A 22,879-nucleotide genomic window follows, 5' to 3' on the forward strand; every position below is an offset into this window, starting at 1 on the left:
AATACGTTATTATTATTACCATTTTCCTTTTTGATATTTGGAGCTTCTAGACCAGGACAGCCTGCAAATTACAAACTCCCAGGGAGTACTTTCCATCCCGGTGACTTATTTCATCACTGGAGGTCTGTACCTCTTCATCCCCTCCACCTCCACCCCCCCCACACACACCAGAAATATTTTTGCTCCCCTGTCAACGGAATTTCCAGGCACGCTACCACCATGTAAACAGAAAGACGACAGCATTTCGTTCTTTTCGAGCTTTTCCAGCATTGAATGCCGTCGCCCGCGGATGCTACTGCAGATGCGGCTGTCCGCTTGCTCGGGGTGGCGGGGGGTGGCGGGGGGGGACTCTAACTCCGCGTCCTAGAATTCCAGAAAGTCGCGAGTGTCTTCTGCGTTAGCGTCCACTGACACGCTGAGCCACTCCCTGCAGAAGCTGTTTTATGTCGTCTTTATTTTACAATGAGCAACACATGGGTTCCAAGCGCGGAGCCCGCGGGTGGGTTAAATAAAGGCGCGCTCCGGTGGCGGAGGACGCGGCGGTGCGCAGTCCGCGGGGAGGGGCGGGGCGGGGGCGCCCCGGGGTCTCCTCCGGACCCCAGCCGAGCGGTCCTCCGCGCGCCAGGGGTCGCTGTGGCGCCGCGCGGCCGCGCCGGGTCGCTCTCGCGTGGCCGCCCCGCCTCGGGCCCCCGGGGCCGAGTGGGCGGGCACGACTGCGCCCAGGTCGCGAGGCGCCCTTCGACCAGCAGCGCCCGGGGCGGGCGGGTATAAATGGAGCGGTGGCTCCCCCGGCCGCCTCTCTCCGCCCCGGGTCGCCGCCGCCTTCGCCGCCTTCAGGCCCCGCAGCCTGAAGGAAAAACAGGAAAAGATTAAAAAAAAAAAAAAGAAAAAGGAAAAGAAAAGAAAGAAACAACAAAAACCAAAACCCGAAAACGCTTTAAAATCTTAAAAAAAAAAAAAAGCGAGAGAGAGAGAACGAAAAAGCGCATCCTCCTCAGCAGCCGCGGGGAAGTCACTCGCGCACGCTTCCGGCCTGCCCGCGCCCGTCGGTCCGGTGGTGAGCCGCCCGCCCGCGCCCACGCGCCTCCGCCCCGGCCGCCCCCGCGCCGCGTGGCAGCCCCGCGCCCGCCGCCCTCGCCCTCGCCCTCGCCCTCGCCCCCCGCGCGCCGGCCCGGGGCGCACCACGTGTCCGCGCTGCCCTTCGCCGGCCCGGCGTGGGAGGCGGCTGCGCGCCCGGCCCGCGGGGCTTGCCGAGTCGGCGCCGCCCGAGATTCGGTTTCCCTCTCCTGGCTGCTGTAATCTTAAACCGCCGGGAGCCCGAGGCCTATATTTATAGAGAAACGCGTGTCGCGGAGGCCCGCCGTGGGCACCATCGGGTTGCCCTCTTGGAGCATTTTTCTCCAAAAATTCTCTTGGAGAAATTTTTTTTTCTTAATAATTCGGAGCGGAGTCCCCGTTTTAATACGTTACTATTATTAGCTTTTTTTTTTTTTTTTTTTGGACAGCCTGCAAATTAACAAACTCCCAGGGAGGGCCATATTGTTTTTTGAGAGCCTTTTGTCTGCGGTGTTGCAGTCTCGAACGAGCTGTCCCTGAACTCCTCCTTCCGGTCCTGCGGCTCCCCGAGCCTGCCCCGGCGTCCCTAAGCTTCCCTCTGCCACCTGTGAGCCGCGGCGCGGGCCACGGCTCCGAGAAGAGCCCCTTTTGTCCTGTGTGGTCCCTATAAGAAGTTCTCCTGGCGGGGCTCGGGGTGGTGGGGGCTGGGGAGATGAACGCTGCGGCCAGCAGCTACCCCATGGCCTCCCTCTACGTGGGTGACCTGCACTCGGACGTCACCGAGGCCATGCTGTATGAAAAGTTCAGTCCTGCGGGGCCTGTGCTGTCCATCCGGGTCTGCCGCGATATGATCACCCGCCGCTCCCTGGGCTATGCCTACGTCAACTTCCAGCAGCCGGCCGACGGTGAGTAGATAAGATGCTCCATCCACAGAATCGTGGGATCCTAGGGAGCCCTGGGAGACTACCCCACGGAGGGGGCAGGGGACACACACAGGATGCCGGGGTTCAGAATGAGGATCCTGGCATCAGGTGACAGGGAGTTCCAATCTTGCTTCTTCCACCACTTGCTAACTGGGTGACCTTGGGCTAATCAGTGGTGGCGGTGGGGTCGGAACTCAAGGAGAGCGGAAAATGGGATTTGGAGAAAGTCCCTGTCAACCCCCATCGCGTACGTGGTCCTGCTTCGGCGGGACCCTGGTCAGTGAGCACCGCTCGGTCGGTGCCCCTCCACAGACCTTCCAAAAAAGGCAGAACAATGGAAACAACAATTCCTGTAAAAAAATTTTTGGATTCTAAAGCTGCTGCTCCCCTCCCCTCCCCTCCCTCCACCCCAGACTGAGCCTCTTTGCTTTTGTACTGGTAAAGGGTCTTTCAGGGCAAGTGGGAGGCAGTGGGAAGGATCCTGTTCGTTTTGCTTGAGTGGGGACTTGTGTTGGCACCACTGGCACTGCATGTGCCAGGCCAACTCCTGGGGTGGAGGAGCCCCTTACCCTCTGGACGAAGCCCCGGGCTGTGGAGAAGAAGGGATACCCCCTTGGGGTAGTCTGGGGGAAACACCATGTGGGAACGGGCCAGGCTGCTGGGGATTACGGCCTCACCTGTGGACAGAGCTTTACCCCTGTCAGAACACTTTTCCTTCATCCCCTGCAAAGAAATTGGGACTCCAGAGAGGGAAGGGGAACCCCCGAAGGCTGGAGGCTCAGTGGGGCCTGCTAGCCCACACCGGGGCCCTCGCTGCCTGGAAGCAGGGAGAGGTATGCTGCAGGCGCGGCCGAGCCAGGCCCGAGGAAACCTAATCAGGGACTGCACGTGACTTCAGATTAAAGGGAACAACTGTAGAGACCATTACGGGGAGAAACCAGCCATTCTGTGGCAAAGGATCTCTGGGTCCCTATTTTTGTCCACACTTCGTTCAGTGTCCGTGAGCCACAGAGAATGTCACTTGCCCAGGCCGCAGCTGAGACCAGAGAGTCGGACTTGTTGAGAGACACAAGGCGCTGCTACCATCAACTCTGCATGCTGCGAGCTGTGTCTGGCCAGAGGGCACCAAGGTGGCCCAGTATGGCCTGGGGGGGGGAGGGGGCGTGGGAGTAGTGGGTACATTGGCTGTTGCCTGCCTTTTTGACACTTTCTGAACAAAAGTCCTGTCACTTAGTGATAGTAGCAGAAGCTGTTGGTCAGTGCGCCTGCCAGCACATGCCTGTGCAGGACCTCTCCCTGCTATAAATAAGTGCAGCCAGATTTGTTAGGCTAAGCTGACTCGCCTTCTGCAGCGCTGTGTGGAAAGACACGAGGAGCCCTAGTGAAATGGCTCCTTCGCTGCTAATTAGCGAGACACCGGGGTCCCATCCAGGCTGTGGGTCGCAGGCAACCATCGCAAGTGACCACTCTGTCCCTGGACTTTTCCCGAGTTGGATTGACACGGTCTCTGCTTTCCCTGACCTCCTGCCACCAACTCCATACCCCACGAACCCACCCCAGAAGGTGGGAAAGGTGGTTGGAAATGAGTGAAAAGGAGATCCTCCCTTGGCTAACTGGACAGCGGAGCTTGTGGAGGGGTGGAATTAAGGAATTTGGCCTCTGTCTTAAGTGAGGTGGTAACTTGGGACAGGAGAACCCCCACCCCATCCCCTCACGGAGGACATTGTGGAGGGAGGCTGGTCATCACATCAGGAAAAGTGGCCCCCAGCTCTGGGAACTTGTTCCTCCTGGTAAGAGAAGCATTCCTGCTGACAGGTGATGGTCCGTCGGAGCTTCTGGTCCTTGAAGTGATGAGTGGTACACACGTGGATTGGTCGGGCAGCTAAGGAAGCGTCCCAGGGCACTGGATGGAGAACTGAATTCAGATTAAGAGAACTCATATTAAGACTTCCACAGAAGTCAGATTAAGACTTCAGAAGGCCTGGAAACCACTGCGTGCGGAACTAACTGCACTGTGTGCTTAGGCAGAAAGATGTGGTTTCATCCTTATCATCCTGATAATAAAAATAATGTTTCCACGTGTGACCATTAGTGTCTATCATTTTGAGGCTTTTTGAATCCATTTCTGTTCTCAGAAATCTAAGAAACTAGACTGAATTCAGGGATAGCACATTTTTCCCTGGTGAGTTGCTCCTAGGTTTTGTCCTGTCATTTGTTTCTCAGAGGGGTTGTAGACTGAATGGCAGCTAGTTGGTAATTAGACGCAATACCTTACTGAAAAATAGTCAGAAAGTCTAGATTAGTTTCTTAATCTCTAGTTTAGCTTTGTGGCTTAGCCATCCTGGACGTAAGTTCGCTCACTTTATGAAGTAGCTAGTGTCCCATCTCCCACCTACGTCACGATGGGTGGTAAGCACCGAAGTCTTCATAACTAATACAGTTTAAGTCAAGTGTGCGGCGTGAGGATTTGATCTTGGTGCCAGAAGGCCATTCAGACGATTTTGCCCAACCCCCTTCCCCACCAAGGGTGCAGGCCCAGAGGGCTCCTGGAGCCCTTGCCCAGAACATCTAACCCCCTGTGGCAACACAGGCTAGAGGGATCTGATGCCCTTTGATTTTAATAGCGTTGCCTTTTATCAGAGTGATTACCTTGAAAAGTCCTAGAGTCATCTGTTCCTGGGCTGGTGGTAATCATCTACATGAGGTGACGTTTTATATCCTTGACTGAAACGTGTTTCTCTCTTGTAGCTGAGCGGGCCTTGGATACCATGAACTTTGATGTGATTAAGGGAAAGCCAATCCGTATCATGTGGTCTCAGAGGGATCCCTCTTTGAGAAAATCTGGTGTGGGAAATGTCTTCATCAAGAATCTGGACAAATCTATAGATAACAAGGCACTTTATGATACTTTTTCTGCTTTTGGAAACATTCTGTCTTGTAAGGTAAGCATTATGGACTCATGAAAAACAAACAAACAAAAAATAGCAAAGGGGGAAAAGGCTTGGAATTGGGCGATAGGATATGGTCCTTTTCGAAATGCTGGAAATGGCTCTGAAGCCTAAAAGTTCCCTGTTCATAATCTTGTGCCACAGCCCAGCGGGACCAGCAGGTGCTTTTGGGTCTTTGTTTATTCTTCCCTCTGCCTAAAATATCCTTCCTGTTTCCTACCTTTGGAGGGCATCAAAGGGTTTCTCTTTTCTGGGGGGAGAACCAGAGCAGTGCCTCTGGTCTCCAGGCAGCTGTACTTAGTCATTTCAGAAGCATAAATTCATCCTCTTCCTTCTCCGTGCACCTGTTTATGTGGAGAATTTTGTACAACTGGCGTGGTGGTTGTTTACATGTCTGACTCCACACTAGACTGCAATTCTGCTGCAGGCTTGGAAAATGGTCTCTCTCTCTGCAGCACGGTGGCTTTGCTCCTAAACCTCAATGTCTTTTAATGAAATAAAACATTGGAAATAGAAGCAGCCTAATAGTGGCTGCCACTTATAAATGGAACATCACTAGGTGCCTGGTGGTGCTCTCAAGTGTCCGGAAAACTTTACCTGCAGTAGTCTCCTCTCTTTGGACCGTGGATGGGCTTCGGGGCCTCTTAGACGCAGGAAACTCTGAGTAGACAGTAGATGACCATGTGGTTCTTAAATCTCTGGAGATGCCTGCGGTGCTAAAGTGGTCTGCTTTGTCTTCGACAGGTGGTGTGTGATGAGAACGGCTCTAAGGGTTATGCCTTTGTCCACTTCGAGACCCAAGAGGCTGCTGACAAGGCCATCGAGAAGATGAACGGCATGCTCCTCAATGACCGCAAAGTGTGAGTGTCCCAGTCCGGAGCAACAGCCATCGCATGAGCCAGCCGTGGCCCCACCTCGGTATTAACTGGCACACACAAGGCGGCTACTGGTTCTCTCGGCCCAAGTGTGGCCTGCTCCTACCTCTCCACTCCAGGGCTGGTGAGTCTCCCTGCCCGAGCCGTGGCAGCCCTTTTGACTCGCCAAGGTGGGCTTCCTGCCCAAGCCATGGCCTGCCTGCCGCCTCTCCCTTAAAAGCATCATCTGTCCGTGGGTTTTGTGAGCACCGGCAAACTGGGGCTTGCTGGATGGCAGCTCTGAGCCCTCTTTGATCAGGGGTCTTGGCCAGCGGCAGAGTGGAGAGGGCCCTGGACTGACCAGGAGCTGTGTACTAGCCATATGACCGTGGCCTTACCGTGACTCAGGTCTGTCTATAGGGTCATTTGCTAGGGGTTGATGCCAAATTGTCCCCAGATCTCCACTTGGCTAACTTATAACTCGGTGGCCTTCTAGAAGGCTGGCTCTACAGTAATACTTAATTTGGTTATAATGAAAAAAATCTCATCTGATGGCAGAAGACACTGTTCATAATAGACCTTGTCGCTCTGGTGTGGTTATTGCAGAATGAGGGGCGGGGTGGATCCTAGCTAAGCCATGCAGGGAGAGAAGGGACCATAAGTCTTGGCTATAACAAGCAAAAATCATGTCTGTTCTTTGTGGGGCACCTTGTTGTCTTGAACAGACCAGGGGATGGATTGCACTGATAATGTGTGTACGTGGCCAGTGGTCAGGTCTTCCAGAGGTACCACTGAAAAGAGATCTGAAGATTTTCAGCGTATGGATACATTTTCCCACTGAATATAAACCATACCTGGATGAGTCACGTGCCAAAGCCAAGGCTACCTCATAGTTCACTCTAGCAGTCTCACCCCCTAGCACTAACCACTGTTAACAGTTTGGTTTGTATCCTTCCAGACATTTTCTATGCATTTACATAGATGCACAGAAATGAACGTTTTAAAAACATGGTCATCAGGTTTCTTCACGAAGGCAGTGTGATGTGGTAGGAGTAGCCCTGGTCTGAGCCAGGAGTCCTGGGGCTGGTCCTTGTAGGACAGTCCTGCCTCTCTCTTTCTGCTGGGGAGTTGGGACATCTCTGAGCTTGCTCTCGGTGGTTGGATGGGGACTCGTGTATTTTAACCTCTCCTGTCAGCCTTTAACCTATATTCCTCTGAGCCCCTGGAAATCATGATTTGTTCCTCTGGGTGTTCACTGTTCTCCATGGTTTCTTTTTAGGTTTGTGGGCAGATTCAAGTCTCGAAAAGAGCGGGAAGCTGAGCTTGGAGCCAAAGCCAAAGAGTTCACCAATGTCTATATCAAAAACTTTGGGGAAGAGGTGGATGATGAGAGTCTGAAAGAGCTCTTTAGCCAGTTTGGTAAGTTGGGCTTCTCTGCCTCATGTGCCCCCTTCCTCAATGCACCAGACCTAGAAGTCCTATATCTTAGTTGTTTAAGAGGTGAGGGCGCCTAGGTCCGGAAATAAACTACTATGTGTGGCAGGATCACAGGTTAGATAGAAATAGACACTTGGTTTCATCCTACCTCATTCCCAGCCAGCCCCAGGACCGTCTCAGTAGTTTGGTCAGAAGTAGAAAGCCAGGCACAGCGCCTCTTTGTAGAGCCCGTCTGGGTTTAGCAAGAGTTGGCTTCATTTGGGCTCCTAGAGAAGCTTTCTCTCCTTGAGCTGTAACAGAGATGGTGTTACTAATAGTTCTGTCCTTTGGTAATAGGTAAGACCCTAAGTGTCAAGGTGATGAGAGATCCCAGTGGGAAATCCAAAGGCTTTGGCTTTGTGAGTTACGAAAAGCACGAGGATGCCAATAAGGTGAGAGTACCACAGGGGTTGGGGAACCATTTGCAGGAAATGGCCCCCGAGTGTGGGCAGGGCCTGGCTGGCACACAGTAGAATGGAGCTGGCATTGCCCAAGCATTCGTAGTGATGTAGTTCTGGCCTGAGGGATTTTGCATGGTAACCCACCTTTACGTTCCCAAAGCACTTGGCACCTTCCTGTCCCCTCTGCTGTTCAGCACTGTAGGTTGAAAGAACAGGATGGGTGTTTGCTCCCCTTCATAGCGAGGGGACTCAGGCCCCAGGAGTGCTGACGTGCTGACGGTAGCAGCAGCTGCTTCTAGGCAAAGCGTGATGCTGGGCTCGCGGTGTCCATCACTCACTCCCCACAGGAGAGCCTGAGAGACTTAGTGACAGCCAGATTAGCAGCTTCGGCTCATGTCTGCCGTGCCTGTATTTATAAAATTACCATTTTTTTCTGTATCCTCTGGACCAATAACCCATTTAAGTAGTAACCCCATTTTACTCATGAGGAAGTTTGGATTTGCTCAGCTGACTTCAGAGATGGAATGAAATTAGTTCTTAGCCCTGTAGGAAAGAGTTCCTTCTCTCTGAATATTTGGTGGGACATTAGGCCCCCAGAGCAAGGCCCCTGCCTGTACGTGGGGATTTTAAGACCTGTGTTTCCTCTTTAGGCTGTGGAAGAGATGAATGGAAAAGAAATCAGTGGGAAAGTCATTTTTGTAGGCCGTGCACAGAAGAAAGTGGAGCGGCAGGCGGAGTTAAAGCGGAAATTTGAACAGTTGAAACAAGAGAGAATTAGTCGGTATCAGGTGAGAGGTGGTCCTGCCCCAGCCTCCTGTCCAGGGCTTTCCTAGCAAACACTGGCAGGCTTTCTCTTTGGGCCTAGGGATCTGTCTCTTCCTCTCCTTTCTCCCAAGATCCTCAGGTTTATTTTATTTTATTTTATTTTTTTAAATTTTTATTTATTTATGGTAGTCACAGAGAGAGAGAGAGAGAGAGAGAGGCAGAGACACAGGCAGAGGGAGAAGCAGGCTCCATGCACCAGGAGCCCGACGTGGGATTCGATCCCGGGTCTCCAGGATCGCGCCCTGGGCCAAAGGCAGGCGCTAAACCGCTGCGCCACCCAGGGATCCCAAGATCCTCAGGTTTAAAAGGAAATGCCTACCAGATAGAACAGCAGTTTTAGAACAAGGGCAGAAGATGGACTTACTCATTTAGAGACTCATTCCGGAAGCTTCAGTGTGTTCTTAAATGATTGCCATTTGTGGAAGTGGTGGCAAGAGGCCTGCGGGGGCCGGTGGTCGGCCAGAGCAGCTGTGCAGAAGGCCAAGCCTATGGGTCTTGTCAGTCTGCGGCAGGAGTCTCAACCCTGAGCCTGCACCAGAATCCCCTGTGGGGCTTGGGAAAACATGGCTTCAAGACCCACCCCCCACCCCCCCCCACCAATTTCTGATTCAGTGGATTGGGGTTTTAGCCCGAGAATCTGCTTTTCTAAGAAGTACCTGAGGAGGGGGCTGCCGCTGGTCTAGGGGACCGCATTTTAAGAACCTGTGTCTTGGGGCATCTGGGCGGTACAGACCTGCGTTAACAGTGATCCTTCTGCTTCAGGGGGTGAATCTCTACATTAAGAACTTGGATGACACCATTGATGATGAGAAGTTAAGGAAAGAGTTTTCTCCTTTTGGATCAATCACCAGTGCAAAGGTATTTTATTCTGAGATCTGGGATCAAAAGTAGAAATGACCATTTTTTAGAGGTTTATTGGCATTTGTTTCATTGAAGGAGTAGAATCTAAATTGTGTTCCTTTTGGAGAATAGATACTATGTTTATCTGGCAAATTCCTCCTGGCCTTCATTACACATCTAGGCATGTGCTCCGGTTAGGTGAACACTGTGAACACTGCGCTGTCCCCCAGGCATGGAGGTGTGGGGTGAATCTGAGCAGCCCCTCCTGCCCACCCCTAAGCACCTGAATCTTTCCCATTCTTTGCTGCTCTGTGCTGGTGTGGGGACAGACGGTGCAACAGTACAAGCAGAGGAAATCCAGACAGGTTGTTTTCCATTTGTCTTGGGGCCTGTCTCTACGACTCTGCCACACCTTGTCGTGGACAAAGGTACTCTGAGGACTTGGGAGCCAGGGTTAGGAACTTCCATCCTGGCCTTAGGGAACAAAAGGCAAGGAAAGGGAGTGGAAAGATGGCTCTTGCACGTTTTGCAATGTGCATTATTTGCTTGGTTTTCTCTGATAATCCTATCAACTGATGCAGCAGGGTGAGCTTGGCTGAGTCCCCTTCTAAAGATAAGGAATTGAAGTCCTTGAGCTTGAGAACACTGGTTACGTGAGGAATATCGGCCGCATGGCCTTGGTCTGTGGGGGATGTGTTGGGAAGTGATGATGTGTGGAATTCTGGGGTCCTAGCCCGATGCAGACACTGTTGCTGTACCCTAGAGCTATAGCACATATCAGAGTCTTGCCATGGAAGAGAATGGAGGCCGAGTGGGCTGGTTAAGACTTGGTGACCATGCGTTGGCCCGAACCTTAAGTCCTACACAACCTGAGAATGTCACAAAAGGAGCATTAGTTGTAGCAGGAAGTTGATCAGAGGCCACCCTATTGGAGTTCCTTGTTTCCTCGCCCCTTCCCTCTTATCACCTCCTTGACTGGCCTTCCTCAGTGTGAGGAATGATGCTCTCCTTGCTTATCAGCACAATGTTCGGGTTGGCATTTGTAGGAAGAGAACAAAAGAGCTGTGTCTTTAAGTTTCCCAGGCCCCATGTTCAAGATGAGGGTGCTGTGTTTTCATACGTACTTTGGCCCACCTCACTGGTAGAGAGCTGTTGCGTTGATACACATCCTTCCATGTCAGGAGGCTGTCGAGGCACCAAGCTAGACACAAAATGGGGCCAAACGCACAATGTCCTGTTGCTACCAATGTTTCCAAGGAGATAGGCCAGGGGAAAGCCACAAAGTCACCTTTTCAGATAAGGAAAAGGACTATCTAAAAGACGAGCTGTATGTGGGAACCTGTGGCTTTGTGGCAATTTGCTTTAGGGGATACCATGGCCATTGAGGCTCAGAGAGGGCAAGTGTTTATTAAGATCATATAGCATATGGGCGCCTAGGTGGCTCCGTTGATTAAGCATCTTGATTTTGGCTCAGGTCATGATTTCAGGGTCTTGAGATCAAACCTTATGTGTGGGCTCTGAGCGGAGTGTAGAGCCTGCTTTTAAGATTCTCTCCCTCTCCCTCTGCCCACCGCCCCCATAACCGTGCCCATACCTACTCCCATGTGCGCATGGACTCAGATTTTTTTTTGAAAAAAAGATCACACAACTCAGGAATTGGCTGAACTGGGCCTAGAATCCAGCTGTCTCTCCTAGCTGGTCCTCTTTCTGCTGTTAATTCCCGTCGAATTAATGGTGGCAGTCATTGGTTTTGTAACTCCTGCTACCCACATGTGGTATTTCAAAAACATGTCCTAACTCTGCTAAGAGATGGTAAAAGTTTTGTTCACCAAGGTCTTGGTTCAGATGAGATCTATAGGTAAACAGCTGAACACTGTTCAGATCTCTCGTGGATACCAAGAAACAGCTTTTGGGTTCCGGGTTTACCCATTAGCCATATCATAGTGTTTAGAAACTTGAGATCACCTGGGGATCTAACAAAGAAAGTGCCTAGGCCCTGTCCTTAGAAGTTGTGACTTACTTGGTCTGGAGTACCCTTGCCCTAGACTTTGGAACTATTGCGGCAGAAACCAGGTTTTTTGGCTCTTAATAGCTGTCCCCTAACATAGAACATCTTTTCCTTAAGTAGCCGGTCCCTTTGTAGGTAATGTTGGAGGATGGGAGAAGCAAAGGGTTTGGCTTTGTCTGCTTCTCATCTCCTGAAGAGGCGACCAAAGCAGTCACTGAGATGAATGGACGCATCGTGGGCTCCAAGCCACTGTATGTCGCCTTGGCGCAGAGGAAGGAAGAGAGAAAAGCTCATCTGACCAACCAGTATATGCAGCGGGTGGCTGGAATGAGAGCGCTCCCTGCCAATGCCATCTTAAATCAGTTCCAGCCTGCAGCTGGTGGTTACTTTGTGCCAGCAGTTCCACAGGTGGGTCTGCTTGTGCTCAGGGATCTTTGGAACCTGCCCCCTGACGGCTGTTCCTGTAGCCTGTGGTGGTTGGGGGGGGGGGGGGGGGAGTTCAGATTGTCAGAGGACCCATGAAAATGAAGATCTATTCATTCTCTCTCACTTACTTGCAGGCAGTAGTGAGTTAGAATGAAAGAATCCCCAGTAACCTGCCTTCCCTCCCTGGGGCCTTTGAGGATTGAGAGAGCTTCTGCTCGAATAATTAGTCTCGGGCCTGGCAGTGAGATGAGATGAGCTACTTCTCTCCTGTGACATAAGGTCCTTCAAATAAAAGGGCCTGGATGCTCTTTCCTGCAGGCTCAGGGAAGACCTCCATACTACACCCCTAACCAGTTAGCACAGATGAGGCCAAATCCACGCTGGCAGCAAGGTGGGAGACCTCAAGGTAGGTGGTGGGGAACGTGATTTGATCACCCGGGGTATGCCTGTCCTGGTCTCCCCACCCCCTCTGAGGCGCAGCCGAGGCTCCAGTCCCCATGCTTCATAGGTGATGCACAATTTTTGTCTTCACCAGGCTTCCAAGGAATGCCAAGTGCTATACGCCAGTCTGGGCCTCGTCCAGCTCTTCGCCATCTGGCTCCAACTGGTAATGCTCCGGCCTCTCGTGGCCTCCCTACTACTGCTCAGAGAGTCGGTGAGCAAACTGGCCTTGAGTGTGGCCTGGGGATGAGGGAGTCAGGTTGGCTAGGCTCTGCCCAGGGTTGGTCAGTTTGTTGGGCTCATGTTCCAGTTCTGGTTCCATAATCTTAGCCGTGTGCTCTGGTTGGCACTTGAGCAGAGAAACAACGGGAGTTCTAGGAGTGTCGGTGACTTAAGATTTTTTGCTCATTGGACTCACGTGAAAAGAGGTTAATTATAGAAGCTTGTTAGCTGGATGACTACGGAGGCAGCCTCTTCTTTTGGGCGGGGTTGGGAGATGGAAACTGTTCTTCACAGAATATGTCCTGTATTCCAAGAGGCGGAAAGAGTTGTGTGCTCTCTGTTGGCTGCTCCTTGAAAGGAGCGGCAGCGGCCCTGTGTGCGATGTGTTGCGTGAATATGCTTTGGAAGTGCTCCTTCCGTGGGACGTGGCCAGTTGGACATCTGCGCCGACACTGATGTGCATTTGCTGGTCTGTTGTAGGGTCTGAGTGCCCGGACCGCTTGGCTATGGACTTTGGTGGGGCTGGCGCCGCCCAGCAAGGGCTGACTGACGGCTGCCAGTCTGGAGGTGGTATTGGATGCACACGGAATGGGGAAAGATGGGATTGACGGGCCTTTGCTCAGACTGATGAGCTTTAATTTTGCTTGTTCTTCTCCAAAGGTGTGCCCACAGCCGTGCAGACCTTAGCACCTCGTGCTGCTGTCGCCGCTGCTGCCCCTCGGGCTGTCGCACCTTACAAATATGCCTCCAGTGTCCGCAGCCCTCACCCCGCCATCCAGCCTTTGCAGGTGAGGCCTGCCAAAAAGAATGCTAAAAGGATTTCCCGTGTTTGCTCTTGGTTGAAAAGATGCCTTGCTTTGATTCCTCCAACAGGTATAAATGCCTGCTCCGTGTCAGGGTGCTGTGTTTTCTGTGATGACACTGCCTTTGAGGGGCTCTCTGTACTGGGAGAGAAAGGGCTGGAAAGTATTCTTCTCTTGTAATAGTCCACTCAGGAATGCCCCGGCAGAAACAGCTGGTGTTTCTGCCCTCTTTTTTTTTTTTTTTTTTTTTTTAAAGCAACCTGTGTGTGCTTGCTTAGCTTGTTGAGCTTCTTACGTCCACTGCCAAGTTGATCCTTAGCTGCTCGGCAAGATTGGGACATGAAGGCAGGAAACAGCTTCGTGTGACAGATGAGAAGTTCAGCTTCAGAGATCGTGGGTCGGGGTCGGGGGACTGGCCCCAGAGCCCAGCAGTAATTTGCTTAAAGGAGCCACACACTGCCTTGTGGCCTCTGAGCTTGCTTGCTCCTGCTTCACACTCTAAGTAAGAGATGCCTCAGAACATTGCTCGTGTGAAGTCATTTGTACTTTCAGAGCCTTACTTGTAATTTTAGGGCTGTGACTGGCCTTGGCCATGCATGTTGACAGTCCTCAAGCATTTGATAGAATAAAAACACTGGGTACAAATTTGATGATTGCTGAGCCTTGTAGGTTTATTTTCTTACTCATTTCCCTTTCTCTCCTAATAGCATGCTGTTTTTATTGTATTTGGTTTTGTGTTCATGCCTGTACCACTCTTGCCCATGTAGCACCCTCATCCCCCAAGCTTACAGTTAGTTCCTTGGCAGCAAGGACAGCCACCTTCATCTCTGTCACATTAGTAGGCTTTCAGATTGGCCGGACGGAGGACCATCAAGTATCCTTTCCTTGTTGCTAACCTGCTGCCTCTCCTGGTTCCTAGGCCCCCCAGCCTGCCGTCCATGTACAGGGGCAGGAGCCCCTGACCGCCTCCATGCTGGCTGCAGCACCCCCCCAGGAGCAGAAGCAGATGCTGGGTGAGTGACCCACGTATTTGCAGAAGAGGAGGCCAGAGCCTGGTGTTGACCTGAACACCAGCACCCATTCCGCACTGGGATTCAACCAGTTTTCAATTAAACATCTTCCCCCAGGAGAACGTTTGTTCCCACTCATCCAAACCATGCATTCAAACCTGGCTGGAAAAATCACAGGCATGCTGCTGGAGATCGACAACTCTGAGCTGCTGCACATGCTGGAGTCCCCTGAGTCTCTCCGCTCCAAGGTGAGCTGGCCCCGAGATGCTGCAGCTTTTGCTTGCTCCAGCTGGGACGACAAGGGGTGGCCTCAGCACTGGGTGTGGCGGAGAGAGGATCAGCCATCTCCTGACCGTCTCCTCACCTGTGATGTGAGGGCTACTGTAGGGTGGAAATTAGAAAAAGCAAGCGGGCTGCACCAGGAGACACCACTGCTGGGCCCGGGCACCTGGGAGGGGCCGAGGACCTCTCGTCCAATGTCACTAACCACCTGGAGATTCCTCACAGGTGGATGAAGCTGTGGCGGTTCTACAGGCTCATCATGCCAAGAAAGAAGCTGCCCAGAAGGTGGGCGCTGTTGCTGCTGCTACCTCTTAGACAAGGAAAAACCGTATGTTTGGCTGTTTTTGTTTTCTGCAGTGGCTTTGACTTGTGACTATCTTTCTAAAAGATGAGGGGCAGCGCATATAGAGAGCCATGTTTTTTGCCATCATAACCTGATAACTTTTGGGCAGGCTATCACCTGGGTTTTCTCCAGAAGGAGCACCTGGTTAGATCTTTCTCAAGAAAGACCTTTTTGGTTTAGAGTAATGACAGATACACAAGGTGGTGTCGTAATCAGATCCCACAGCCTCATTTCTATGTACTTCTTGGTTTGGCTTGAGGTTGGTGAGGTCAGCTGTCTGTGCAGCCATGGCTTGGCTCTGGGAACACAAGGCACACAAGCCCTGGTGTCGGAGTGGGACAGGCAGACACACCTGACAACAGTTACAGGATGTGTTCTAGTTGACTTCTGACCCTGGGGCCTGTGGCCCCCCCGTCTGCAGGGGCGGGGGTGAGTGAAGCTTATCTGGGACCTCTGACAAGGACTGGTGGGTGCCTTCTGATGGAGGGAGGAGAGAACCAGATGAACCACAGGCAGAAGCCAGGGAAAAGGACACGTGGTAAGGGCCCAGACCCTTCATTTGGAATTTAAACAAAGAGAATGGTAGCTTTGAGTACAGGGTGGCCAGGAAGGGCCCGGGGCTTTATGGGACCTAGCTAGCCTCAGAGTGGGTGCTTCTCAGCCAGGGGTGCCCCCTCACAGGACATTTGCCAACAGAGACCTAATTTTGGTTGTCAACTGGAGATCGGTCACTGGTATCTAGTGGGTAGAGGCTGGGGATCCTGTCAAATGTCCATACGCACTGCTCTCTGCAGTACTTCCTTTTAAAAGCCAGAGATTTCAGTGCATCTCTAAAGTTTTTATTTATGCTGGTGCTTTTCTTTTCAGGATTCAAAAGCCAAATAACCCCTCCTGGAATTCAGCTCAAGGTTTGAAGATTTCTAGCGTGTCCTATGGACCTCAACACCAGGAACCACAAATTGGAAATTTAATAGGTCATTTTGTATCAAAAGGTCAATTATGAAGCACCTAGAATTTTTCAATTTAAAGAATATATTCTCTGGGTTCTGCTTTGGCCCAGACAGTGTTAACTTTTTTTTTCTATTGTGGGTTTTGATTTTTTTCCCCCAGAAATTGGTTTTATTTGATGTACCCAAGTCTTAAGTTTCTCAATAAAGAAAAAAATCTCCATAAAACTGCCTGTCCTGTTTCAAGCAGACCAGTTCTATTCTGTTAATAAGTTCAGTTTTCACTGGAAGTAATTTTAGGATGTATTTAGACTCCAGTGAAGTTCTGTAAAGCTTATCCTTTCCTGATGGTTATAAACACACTATTCTGGGTCAGCAAGGTATGTGGAGCTGTCCCATTGCATTCTGTCGTGGGAGGACCTTTAGGATGGACCCCCATTTAACTTATAGGAGATAGGAGTCTGATCATTGCAGACCTGGCATCTGGCACAGGAGAATCGAGTGGAGGGTGAGGTTGGCACATGTCTGAAGGATGTACGGTGAGATAGGCGGAACCCAGCCCCTCCCTCCTTGGATGTGTTAGCAGGGTTTGTGGGTCTCCTCTTCTGCAGTCAGTTGATTGTGTAACTAAGGTTTCTTCTGGCAGTGGGCAAAGGCTTGGGGGCTAGGTGGGAGTGGCAACGGCAAACAATGCTGGAGTCCTAAGTGTGGTTTTCCTTTAGTCTTCAGAAGGACCCTCACCTGGCCAAGGTTTTAACCAGTCTTGCTTTCCCCATCCTCCAGGAACAACACGACTTTTTATCTCCCTTGAAACTTGGCAGGCTGTCCTTCCTTGGGGCCTTACCCAGGGGGTTATTTTCCTGGGAATATGGAATAAATCTTTCCTCCTTCACAGGCTCCCCATTTTTAAAAAATGTTTGGTCTCCCCTTAAATAAAAGTCTGATTTGCACAGCAAAGGAAACAAAACTAGGACAACCTGCTGAATGGGAGAAGATAATTGTCACATCCAATAAAGGGTTAGTATCCAATGTATAAAGAACTTTCATAACTCAGCACATCTGGCTAGCTCCGTCGGTAGAATGTGCAAATCTTGGTCTCAGAGTCGTGAGTTTGTGCCCCATATTTGGACAGAGAGCCTACTCAAAAAACAAACCAGGGGCACCTCGGGGGTTCAGTGGTTGAGCCTCTTCCTTCAGCTCGGGTCATGATCCCGGGTTCCTGGGATCAGGTCCTACATCAGGTGCCTGCTTCTCCCTTTGTCTATGTCTCTGCCTCTCTGTCTCACAAGTAATTACATCTTAAAAAAAAAAAAAAAAAAAAAAACAACCCACATAATCTAAAACATGGGCAGCAGATGTGAACAGATTTCTCCAAGGAATGGCCAACAGACATGAGAAAATGCTCACCCATCACTCATTAGGGAAATGCAAATCAAAAAAATAAGATAGCACTTAACACCTGTCAAAATGGCTAAAATCAACACACATGGTCAAGGATCTGGAAAACTAGGGACCCTGGTGTGCTGTGAGTGGTAATGAAAACTGGTGCAGCCACTATGAAAAACAGGATGAAGTTCCCTCAGAAAATACAAATAGAACTACCCTATAATCCAGTAATCACACTATTGGGTATTTACCTAAAGAACAGGGAAATACTAATTAAAAGGGATACGTGTCGTCCCTATGTTTATTGCAGCATTATTTACAATAGCCAAACTATGGGAGCAGCCCAAGTGCTCTCAGATGAGCGAATGCATAAAGAAGTGTACACACACACACGAGTATCCTTCAGCCATAAAAATGAAATCTTGCCACTTGCAACAACATGGATGGATAGAGGTAAAGAGTTTAATGCTAAGCAAAATAAGCCAGGGAAAGACCCACCATATTTCATTCACGTGGGATTTAAGAACAGGAACAAAGAAAAAAGCAAACCAAAACACAGACTCCAATACAGAGAACAAACCTGCGGTTACTAGAGAGGAGGTGGGTGGGGGGCATGGGGATTACATTTATCGTGAGCCCAGAGCAGCGTGTGGAATCCCGAATCCCGCTATATTGTACACCTGAAACAAGTACACCTAACGTTAATTATATTAATCACACTGATGTTAAAAGTGGATTCCCGCGTCCCCCGCCTTGGGCGGTTAATGCAGCTACCTATGTGCCTGTGTCCCCAGCCCCGGATCCACCTGCCCCTCCGCTACAGGTGCACCGCGCGGGGCGCAGCGGCGAGGGGGCAGGGCCGGGGCGGGGCCTGCGCTACAGCTTCCGGCGGAAGCGCCTGGGGGTAAGATGGCTGCCGCCGAGGCCGCGCCGTGCGTTGTGGAGGCAGGTGGGGGCTCCGTTGAGGCGAGGCAGGGGGGGTCTCTGGTGGCTCTGCTCTCCCAGCCTGTGAACGGCACCCGCCACCTGAGGGCCTTGCTGGGCCTGGCGCTGCCCAGAACCCCTTCCCCCCGGACCCCGGTCTCGGTGGGTTGGTGAGAGCTGTTCTTGTGACTCGGGGCCGCATTGCAAACTCCCGCGGCCCCGGCGCCTTAGAGGAAGGAGTTCACAGGCTCGCGGGGGAGTTCTGGAAGGATCCTTCCTGCAGGGGCTGGTGAGCGCCGCGCTGCCTGCGTGTGATGGACGGGGTCGATGGGGGTCGGGCGCAGGGTTCCGGGAGCGAGCGCTGAGGAGGGGGGGGGACGGGGGGCGGGAGGGGAGGGCAGGGCAGGGCAGGGCAAACCTCCCCGAGGCACGGAGCCCCGAGCTGGGTTTGCAACATCAGGAGTGAGGCTGTTGCCTGCGAGGAGAGCAGCAAGCCCGCAGAGGGCTGAAGCAGCCTGACGTCGGGGAGCGAAGCGTTTGCGTCCAGGGAGCGCGGGGGGCCTCGCCTGCCGAGCGGAGGAATTTGGACTCTGTCGGGGGGCATTAGCGGGCTTCGGGAGAATATGGAGCAGGAGAGTGATGTGATCCGATTTGCACTCTTGGATTCATTCCAGTGACTGTATAGAGGCGTGGAAGCAGGGAAGGTATCCCAGCAACCGGACGGTGGACGGAGGCCTGACGGGGGGATGGGGCGGGGCGGCCCGCACGAGGCGTTTTGCACACCCACAGCATGAGGGATTCCTTCTGCCCTTCCCTGTTGCTCTTTTGCTGGGTGTTGCAGCAGCTTGTACCAACGGCGTGGAGGGCATTAGTTCAGAGGGCACTTGGTGTTTGCAGGTGGGCTGGGAGAGGAGGTGGAGGACAAAGTTCCTCATGCTGCCTTTTTTTTTTTTTTTTTTAAGATTTTTGTTTATTTGTAAATGAGAGACCCAGAGGGAGAAGCAGGCTCCATGCAGGGAGCCCGATGTGGGACTCCATCCCGGGATCACGCCCTGGGCCAAAGAACGAAGGCAGACGCGGGGAGATGCTCCACCGCGAAGCCCCCCAGGCATCCCGCCTCGTGCTGCTTTTATTCCTTTCCGGGGACATCGCACTTTTTTTTTTTTTTTAAGATTTTTTTTTTATTTATTCATGAGAGACACAGAGAGAGAGGGAGGCGGAGAAGCAGGCTCCACACAGGGAGCCCGACGTGGGACTCGATTCCCGGTCTCCAGGATCAGCTCCCGGCCGAAGGCGGCGCTAAACTGCTGAGCCACCCGGGCTGCCCGCATCGCAGACACTTAATTCCCTCCGGCGAAACAGGTGAGACCTTTCAATGTCTCTTTTTCAGATTCCTAACGTAAGGAAAAGAACTCAAGAATTTGAAGTCCTATGCGTTCTGGGGATGGTTGGTGTGTAATGAAGTTCAGCAGGATGTCCCTCTAGGTCAACAGGGCTATGATCTTGGTGATGGAAGAGGAACGTTCTGAGGACAACAGGTCCAGGATGGTGCTGTGACTATGGGCTGACATGGAGATTGAAGGTTTGTTGGATTTGAGGAAAGGCTTTCTCCACATTGGAACCATTTGGGGCCTTTGATTTCTGATCATTTAACATAAAAACTTTGTAGCAAGATTCAGCAGGAAGATAGTTTAGAAAAACGTTGAAAGGTCTGCCTGTTGTTTCACACCACCTGCTGGATAGCTGTCCCCCCACCACACTTGCTGACCAGACCTCCCAATTGGCAGCTGTGCTTTTAAATAGCAGAGGGCAGCCCCACAGCTCAGCTGCAACAGTGGGAGCCTTGGCCTCTGCTGATGGGGGCGGGGAGGGGAGTTTCCCTGAAATTGGTTTCACAGTTACAGGGCACGTTTCTATTTGATCCTTGGTTGTTATTCTCCAAGATAGGAGTTTTAAACCCAGCTGTGCCACTGACTCCAGGGTGATACTTAAACTCTCTGATCCTTCTTTTCTTTTTTTTGAACAGACTTTTTTTTTATAAGATGATTTTATTTATTTATTCATGGGAGACACAGAAAGAGAGATGGGGGTGGGGGCAGAGACACAGGCAGATGGAGAAGCAGGCTCCATGCAGGGAGGCTGACGCGGAACTGGATCCCAGGATCCAGGGATCACGCCCTGGGCCGAAGGCAGTGCTAAACCTAAACCACAGAGCTCCCCCGGGCTGCCCTAGTGCTTCGTTTCTTTCATTTTTGTGTATGTGTGTGTTGTTTTTTTTTAAAGATTTTATTTATTTATTTGAGGTTTTTTATTAGTCTATTTCCGATTTTATTTATTTTTTCATGAGAGACACAGAAAGAGAGAGAGGGGCAGAGATACAGGCTCCATGCAGGGAGCCTGACGTGGGGCTTGATCCTGGGTCCCCAGAATCACACCCTGGGCTGAAGGCGGCGCTAAACCGCTGAGCCACCCAGGCTGCCCCAGTGCTTCGTTTCTTTTTTTTTTTTTTTTCATTAGTGCTTCGTTTCTTAAATAAAACAGGAAGACTGGCTCTTGGGGCCTCTACTATCCCTGAATTCTAAAAATTATTACCTCCTGTTTTTCTCGCTCCCTGCCAGCTAACGTGTTTTCCTGAGGACAAGCACCAGGCTGCCTTCCCTATGAGTCACCTAACTCAGTGGGGTCAGTGCTCTGTACTCATCTGGTACTCAGTTGGAGTGAATAATTGATAAACAACGTTGTCTACTCTTCGTAAGTCTTATAAACAAAAGTTATTCACATGCTCGGAAAGTAACTTAAGGCTTAGATTCTGTGGTGGTAGACTTGGATACTACAAAGTTTAAAAATTCACTTCATTGTTTAGTTATGTTTATTTAAAACAAAGTGACAAAGTGGAAGTCTCTAAAAATTAGATTTTCATTCTTTAAAGGGCATCTGGATATGGTCTCTAACTATTGCTCACACACTGGTGACCTACTTCTGCTATTGTAGAAAAGCACCGAGGATTTGCTTTTATTGTATTTGAGTTGGCAGATGTAAGAAATTTTCCTTGTTTAGTATTTGACTAGTGTTGCCTTTTTTTTTTTTTTTTAAAGATTTTATTAGAGACCGAAATAGCAAACAGAGATAGTGAGAGAGTGCATAACCAGGGAGGAGAGGCAGGGAGCCTGACTTGGGTGCTCATTCCAAGGACCCCAGGATCATGAGCTGACGGCAGATGCTTAACTGACTGAGCCACCCTTGACAAGTGTCAAGTGTCACTATTGTCGTCGGGTACCAAAGGTGCTATTCTCCATTTGGATAGATGCAGTGGATTCCTGGGGCTGCCCTAACAAATCACCACAAACTCGGTGGCTTAGCACCACAGAAATTCATTCCCGTAGCTCTTCTAGCTCTGGAGGCTAGAAGTCCTAAATCAAGAACATGGCAGGTCCATGCTCCCTCTGAAGGCCCTAGGGAAGAATCCTTTCCTCCCAGCTCTTCCTGGCTCCTGGCAATCCTTGGCATTCTCTGGCCTGTAACTGCATCAGCCCCCTCTTTGTCCTGTTTTCATATGGCCTTGTTCCCTGCATGTGTCTCCTCTACTTTTAAGGATTCCAGTCATGGTGGGGATCCCTGGGTGGCTAAGCGGTTTGGCACCTGCCTTCAGCCCAGTCGTGATCCTGGAGACCCGGGATCGAGTCCCGCTTCAGGCTCCTTGCATGGAGCCTGCTTCTCCCCTGCCTGTGTCTCTGCCTCTGTCTCTCTCTGTGTGTCTCTCATGAATAAATAAATAAAATTTGGGGATCCCTGGGTGGCCCAGCAGTTTAGCGTCTGCTTTTGGCCCCGGGGCGCGATCCTGGGGTCCCGGTATCGAGTCCTGCGTCAGGCTACCGCCATGGAGCCTGCTTCTCCCTCTGCCTATGTCTCTGCCTCTCTCTATGTCTATCATTCATAAATAAATAAATAAATAAATGATAAATAAATAAATCTTTAAAAATTAAATAAAAATAAAATCTTTAAAAAAAAAAAAGGATTCCAGTCACGGGACTTAAGGCCCAGTGTAATCCAGTATGACCTCATCTTGACTAATTATGTCTGCAAAGACCCTATTTCTTTTTTTTTTTTCTTTTTTTTTTTTTTAATTTTTATTTATTTATGATAGTCACACAGAGAGAGAGAGAGAGGCAGAGACACAGGCAGAGGGAGAAGCAGGCTCCATGCACCGGGTGCCCGACGTGGGATTCGATCCCAAGTCTCCAGGATCGTGCCCTGGGCCAAAGGCAGGCGCCAAACTGCTGCGCCACCGAGGGATCCCAAGACCCTATTTCTAAATAGGGTCACGTTCTTAAATTTGGGTAGGCATGAAATTTTGGGGGACACTATTCAATCCCCAAAACCCCGGTTTGATGGTGACAGTTGCCAAGGGACAGGAAGTTCTGGTTGAAGGAAGGCCCACCAGGCCCGGCTCATGGTTCCCCTCATGAAGTCAGAACATGGAAGACAGATCCTGAGAGCCCCAAGCCTTCCGGGGCCTGGCGTTGCTAGTTCCTATTTCCTGTGTGTATTCTATTCCCATAACCTGAGCACATATCCTTGCATCACCAGCTCTCACAAGCAGTTACTACGTGCCCTTTGTTAGATGCGTATAGTCGAGGTGGGTAGGAAGGCAAAATGTCTTTTTTTCCTGTGCTTGTGCTACTGAGCTTTCATTTGAGTGCCACCACAGGAAGAGTGGGACTGCAAGCATGAACTCCCATATTCTCTTAGCAGGAAGCTGCAGCA

The 22,879-nt window shown here is 51.0% G+C and overlaps 2 protein-coding genes and 1 non-coding gene across 25 annotated transcripts in view; all 3 read left to right on the plus strand.

The window, feature by feature from the left end:
- The first annotated feature begins 1,288 nt into the window (after positions 1 to 1,288).
- Positions 1,289 to 16,033, plus strand: PABPC4 (poly(A) binding protein cytoplasmic 4). Of its 9 annotated transcripts, none has more exons than XM_072771815.1 (16): positions 1,289 to 1,961; positions 4,728 to 4,921; positions 5,672 to 5,787; positions 7,061 to 7,200; positions 7,555 to 7,649; positions 8,309 to 8,446; positions 9,246 to 9,341; positions 11,467 to 11,739; positions 12,076 to 12,163; positions 12,293 to 12,412; positions 12,901 to 12,987; positions 13,081 to 13,208; positions 14,143 to 14,236; positions 14,351 to 14,481; positions 14,741 to 14,843; positions 15,726 to 16,033. In XM_072771815.1, exons 1-15 carry the CDS (start codon positions 1,769 to 1,771, stop codon positions 14,828 to 14,830), a joined length of 1,983 nt encoding a protein of 660 aa, XP_072627916.1. In that variant the 5' UTR covers positions 1,289 to 1,768; the 3' UTR covers positions 14,831 to 14,843; positions 15,726 to 16,033. The 9 variants fall into 9 exon arrangements, with proteins under 9 accessions (XP_072627916.1, XP_072627917.1, XP_072627919.1 ...); XM_072771816.1 differs by having other exon boundaries at positions 14,741 to 14,800; XM_072771818.1 differs by having other exon boundaries at positions 12,293 to 12,364.
- Positions 9,603 to 9,737, plus strand: LOC140603266 (small nucleolar RNA SNORA55). Its single transcript, XR_012006278.1, has one exon. It is a non-coding gene; the product is annotated as a small nucleolar RNA SNORA55 (small nucleolar RNA).
- Positions 16,034 to 18,071: 2,038 nt separating the features above from the next.
- LOC140602383 (peptidyl-prolyl cis-trans isomerase E-like) overlaps positions 18,072 to 22,879 on the plus strand; it is a 31,358-nt gene continuing 26,550 nt past the window's right edge. For 9 of the 15 annotated variants that reach the window (XR_012005318.1, XR_012005323.1, XR_012005327.1 and 6 more), the window contains exons 1-3: positions 18,085 to 18,404; positions 19,506 to 19,697; positions 20,734 to 20,866. The gene's annotated coding sequence lies outside the window, so the exon portion shown is untranslated. Of the gene's footprint in view, positions 18,405 to 19,311; positions 19,478 to 19,505; positions 19,698 to 20,733; positions 20,867 to 22,879 lie in introns of all 15 variants that reach the window. The other 6 variants (XR_012005326.1, XR_012005325.1, XR_012005320.1 and 3 more) reach the window with 5 other exon arrangements.

Source organism: Canis lupus, chromosome 13 (assembly GCF_048164855.1).
Source record: "Canis lupus baileyi chromosome 13, mCanLup2.hap1, whole genome shotgun sequence".
NCBI classification, from domain to species: domain Eukaryota; kingdom Metazoa; phylum Chordata; class Mammalia; order Carnivora; family Canidae; genus Canis; species Canis lupus.

Excerpts from the sequence above, each read along its gene's own strand:
- PABPC4 (XM_072771815.1), top strand. The coding sequence starts at position 1,769 with ATGAACGCTGCGGCCAGCAGCTACCCCATGGCCTCCCTCTACGTGGGT. Across the intron at positions 4,922-5,671 it reads GAAACATTCTGTCTTGTAAG|GTGGTGTGTGATGAGAACGG; the intron begins GTAAGCATTATG and ends TGTCTTCGACAG. Across the intron at positions 7,650-8,308 it reads AGCACGAGGATGCCAATAAG|GCTGTGGAAGAGATGAATGG; the intron begins GTGAGAGTACCA and ends TTTCCTCTTTAG.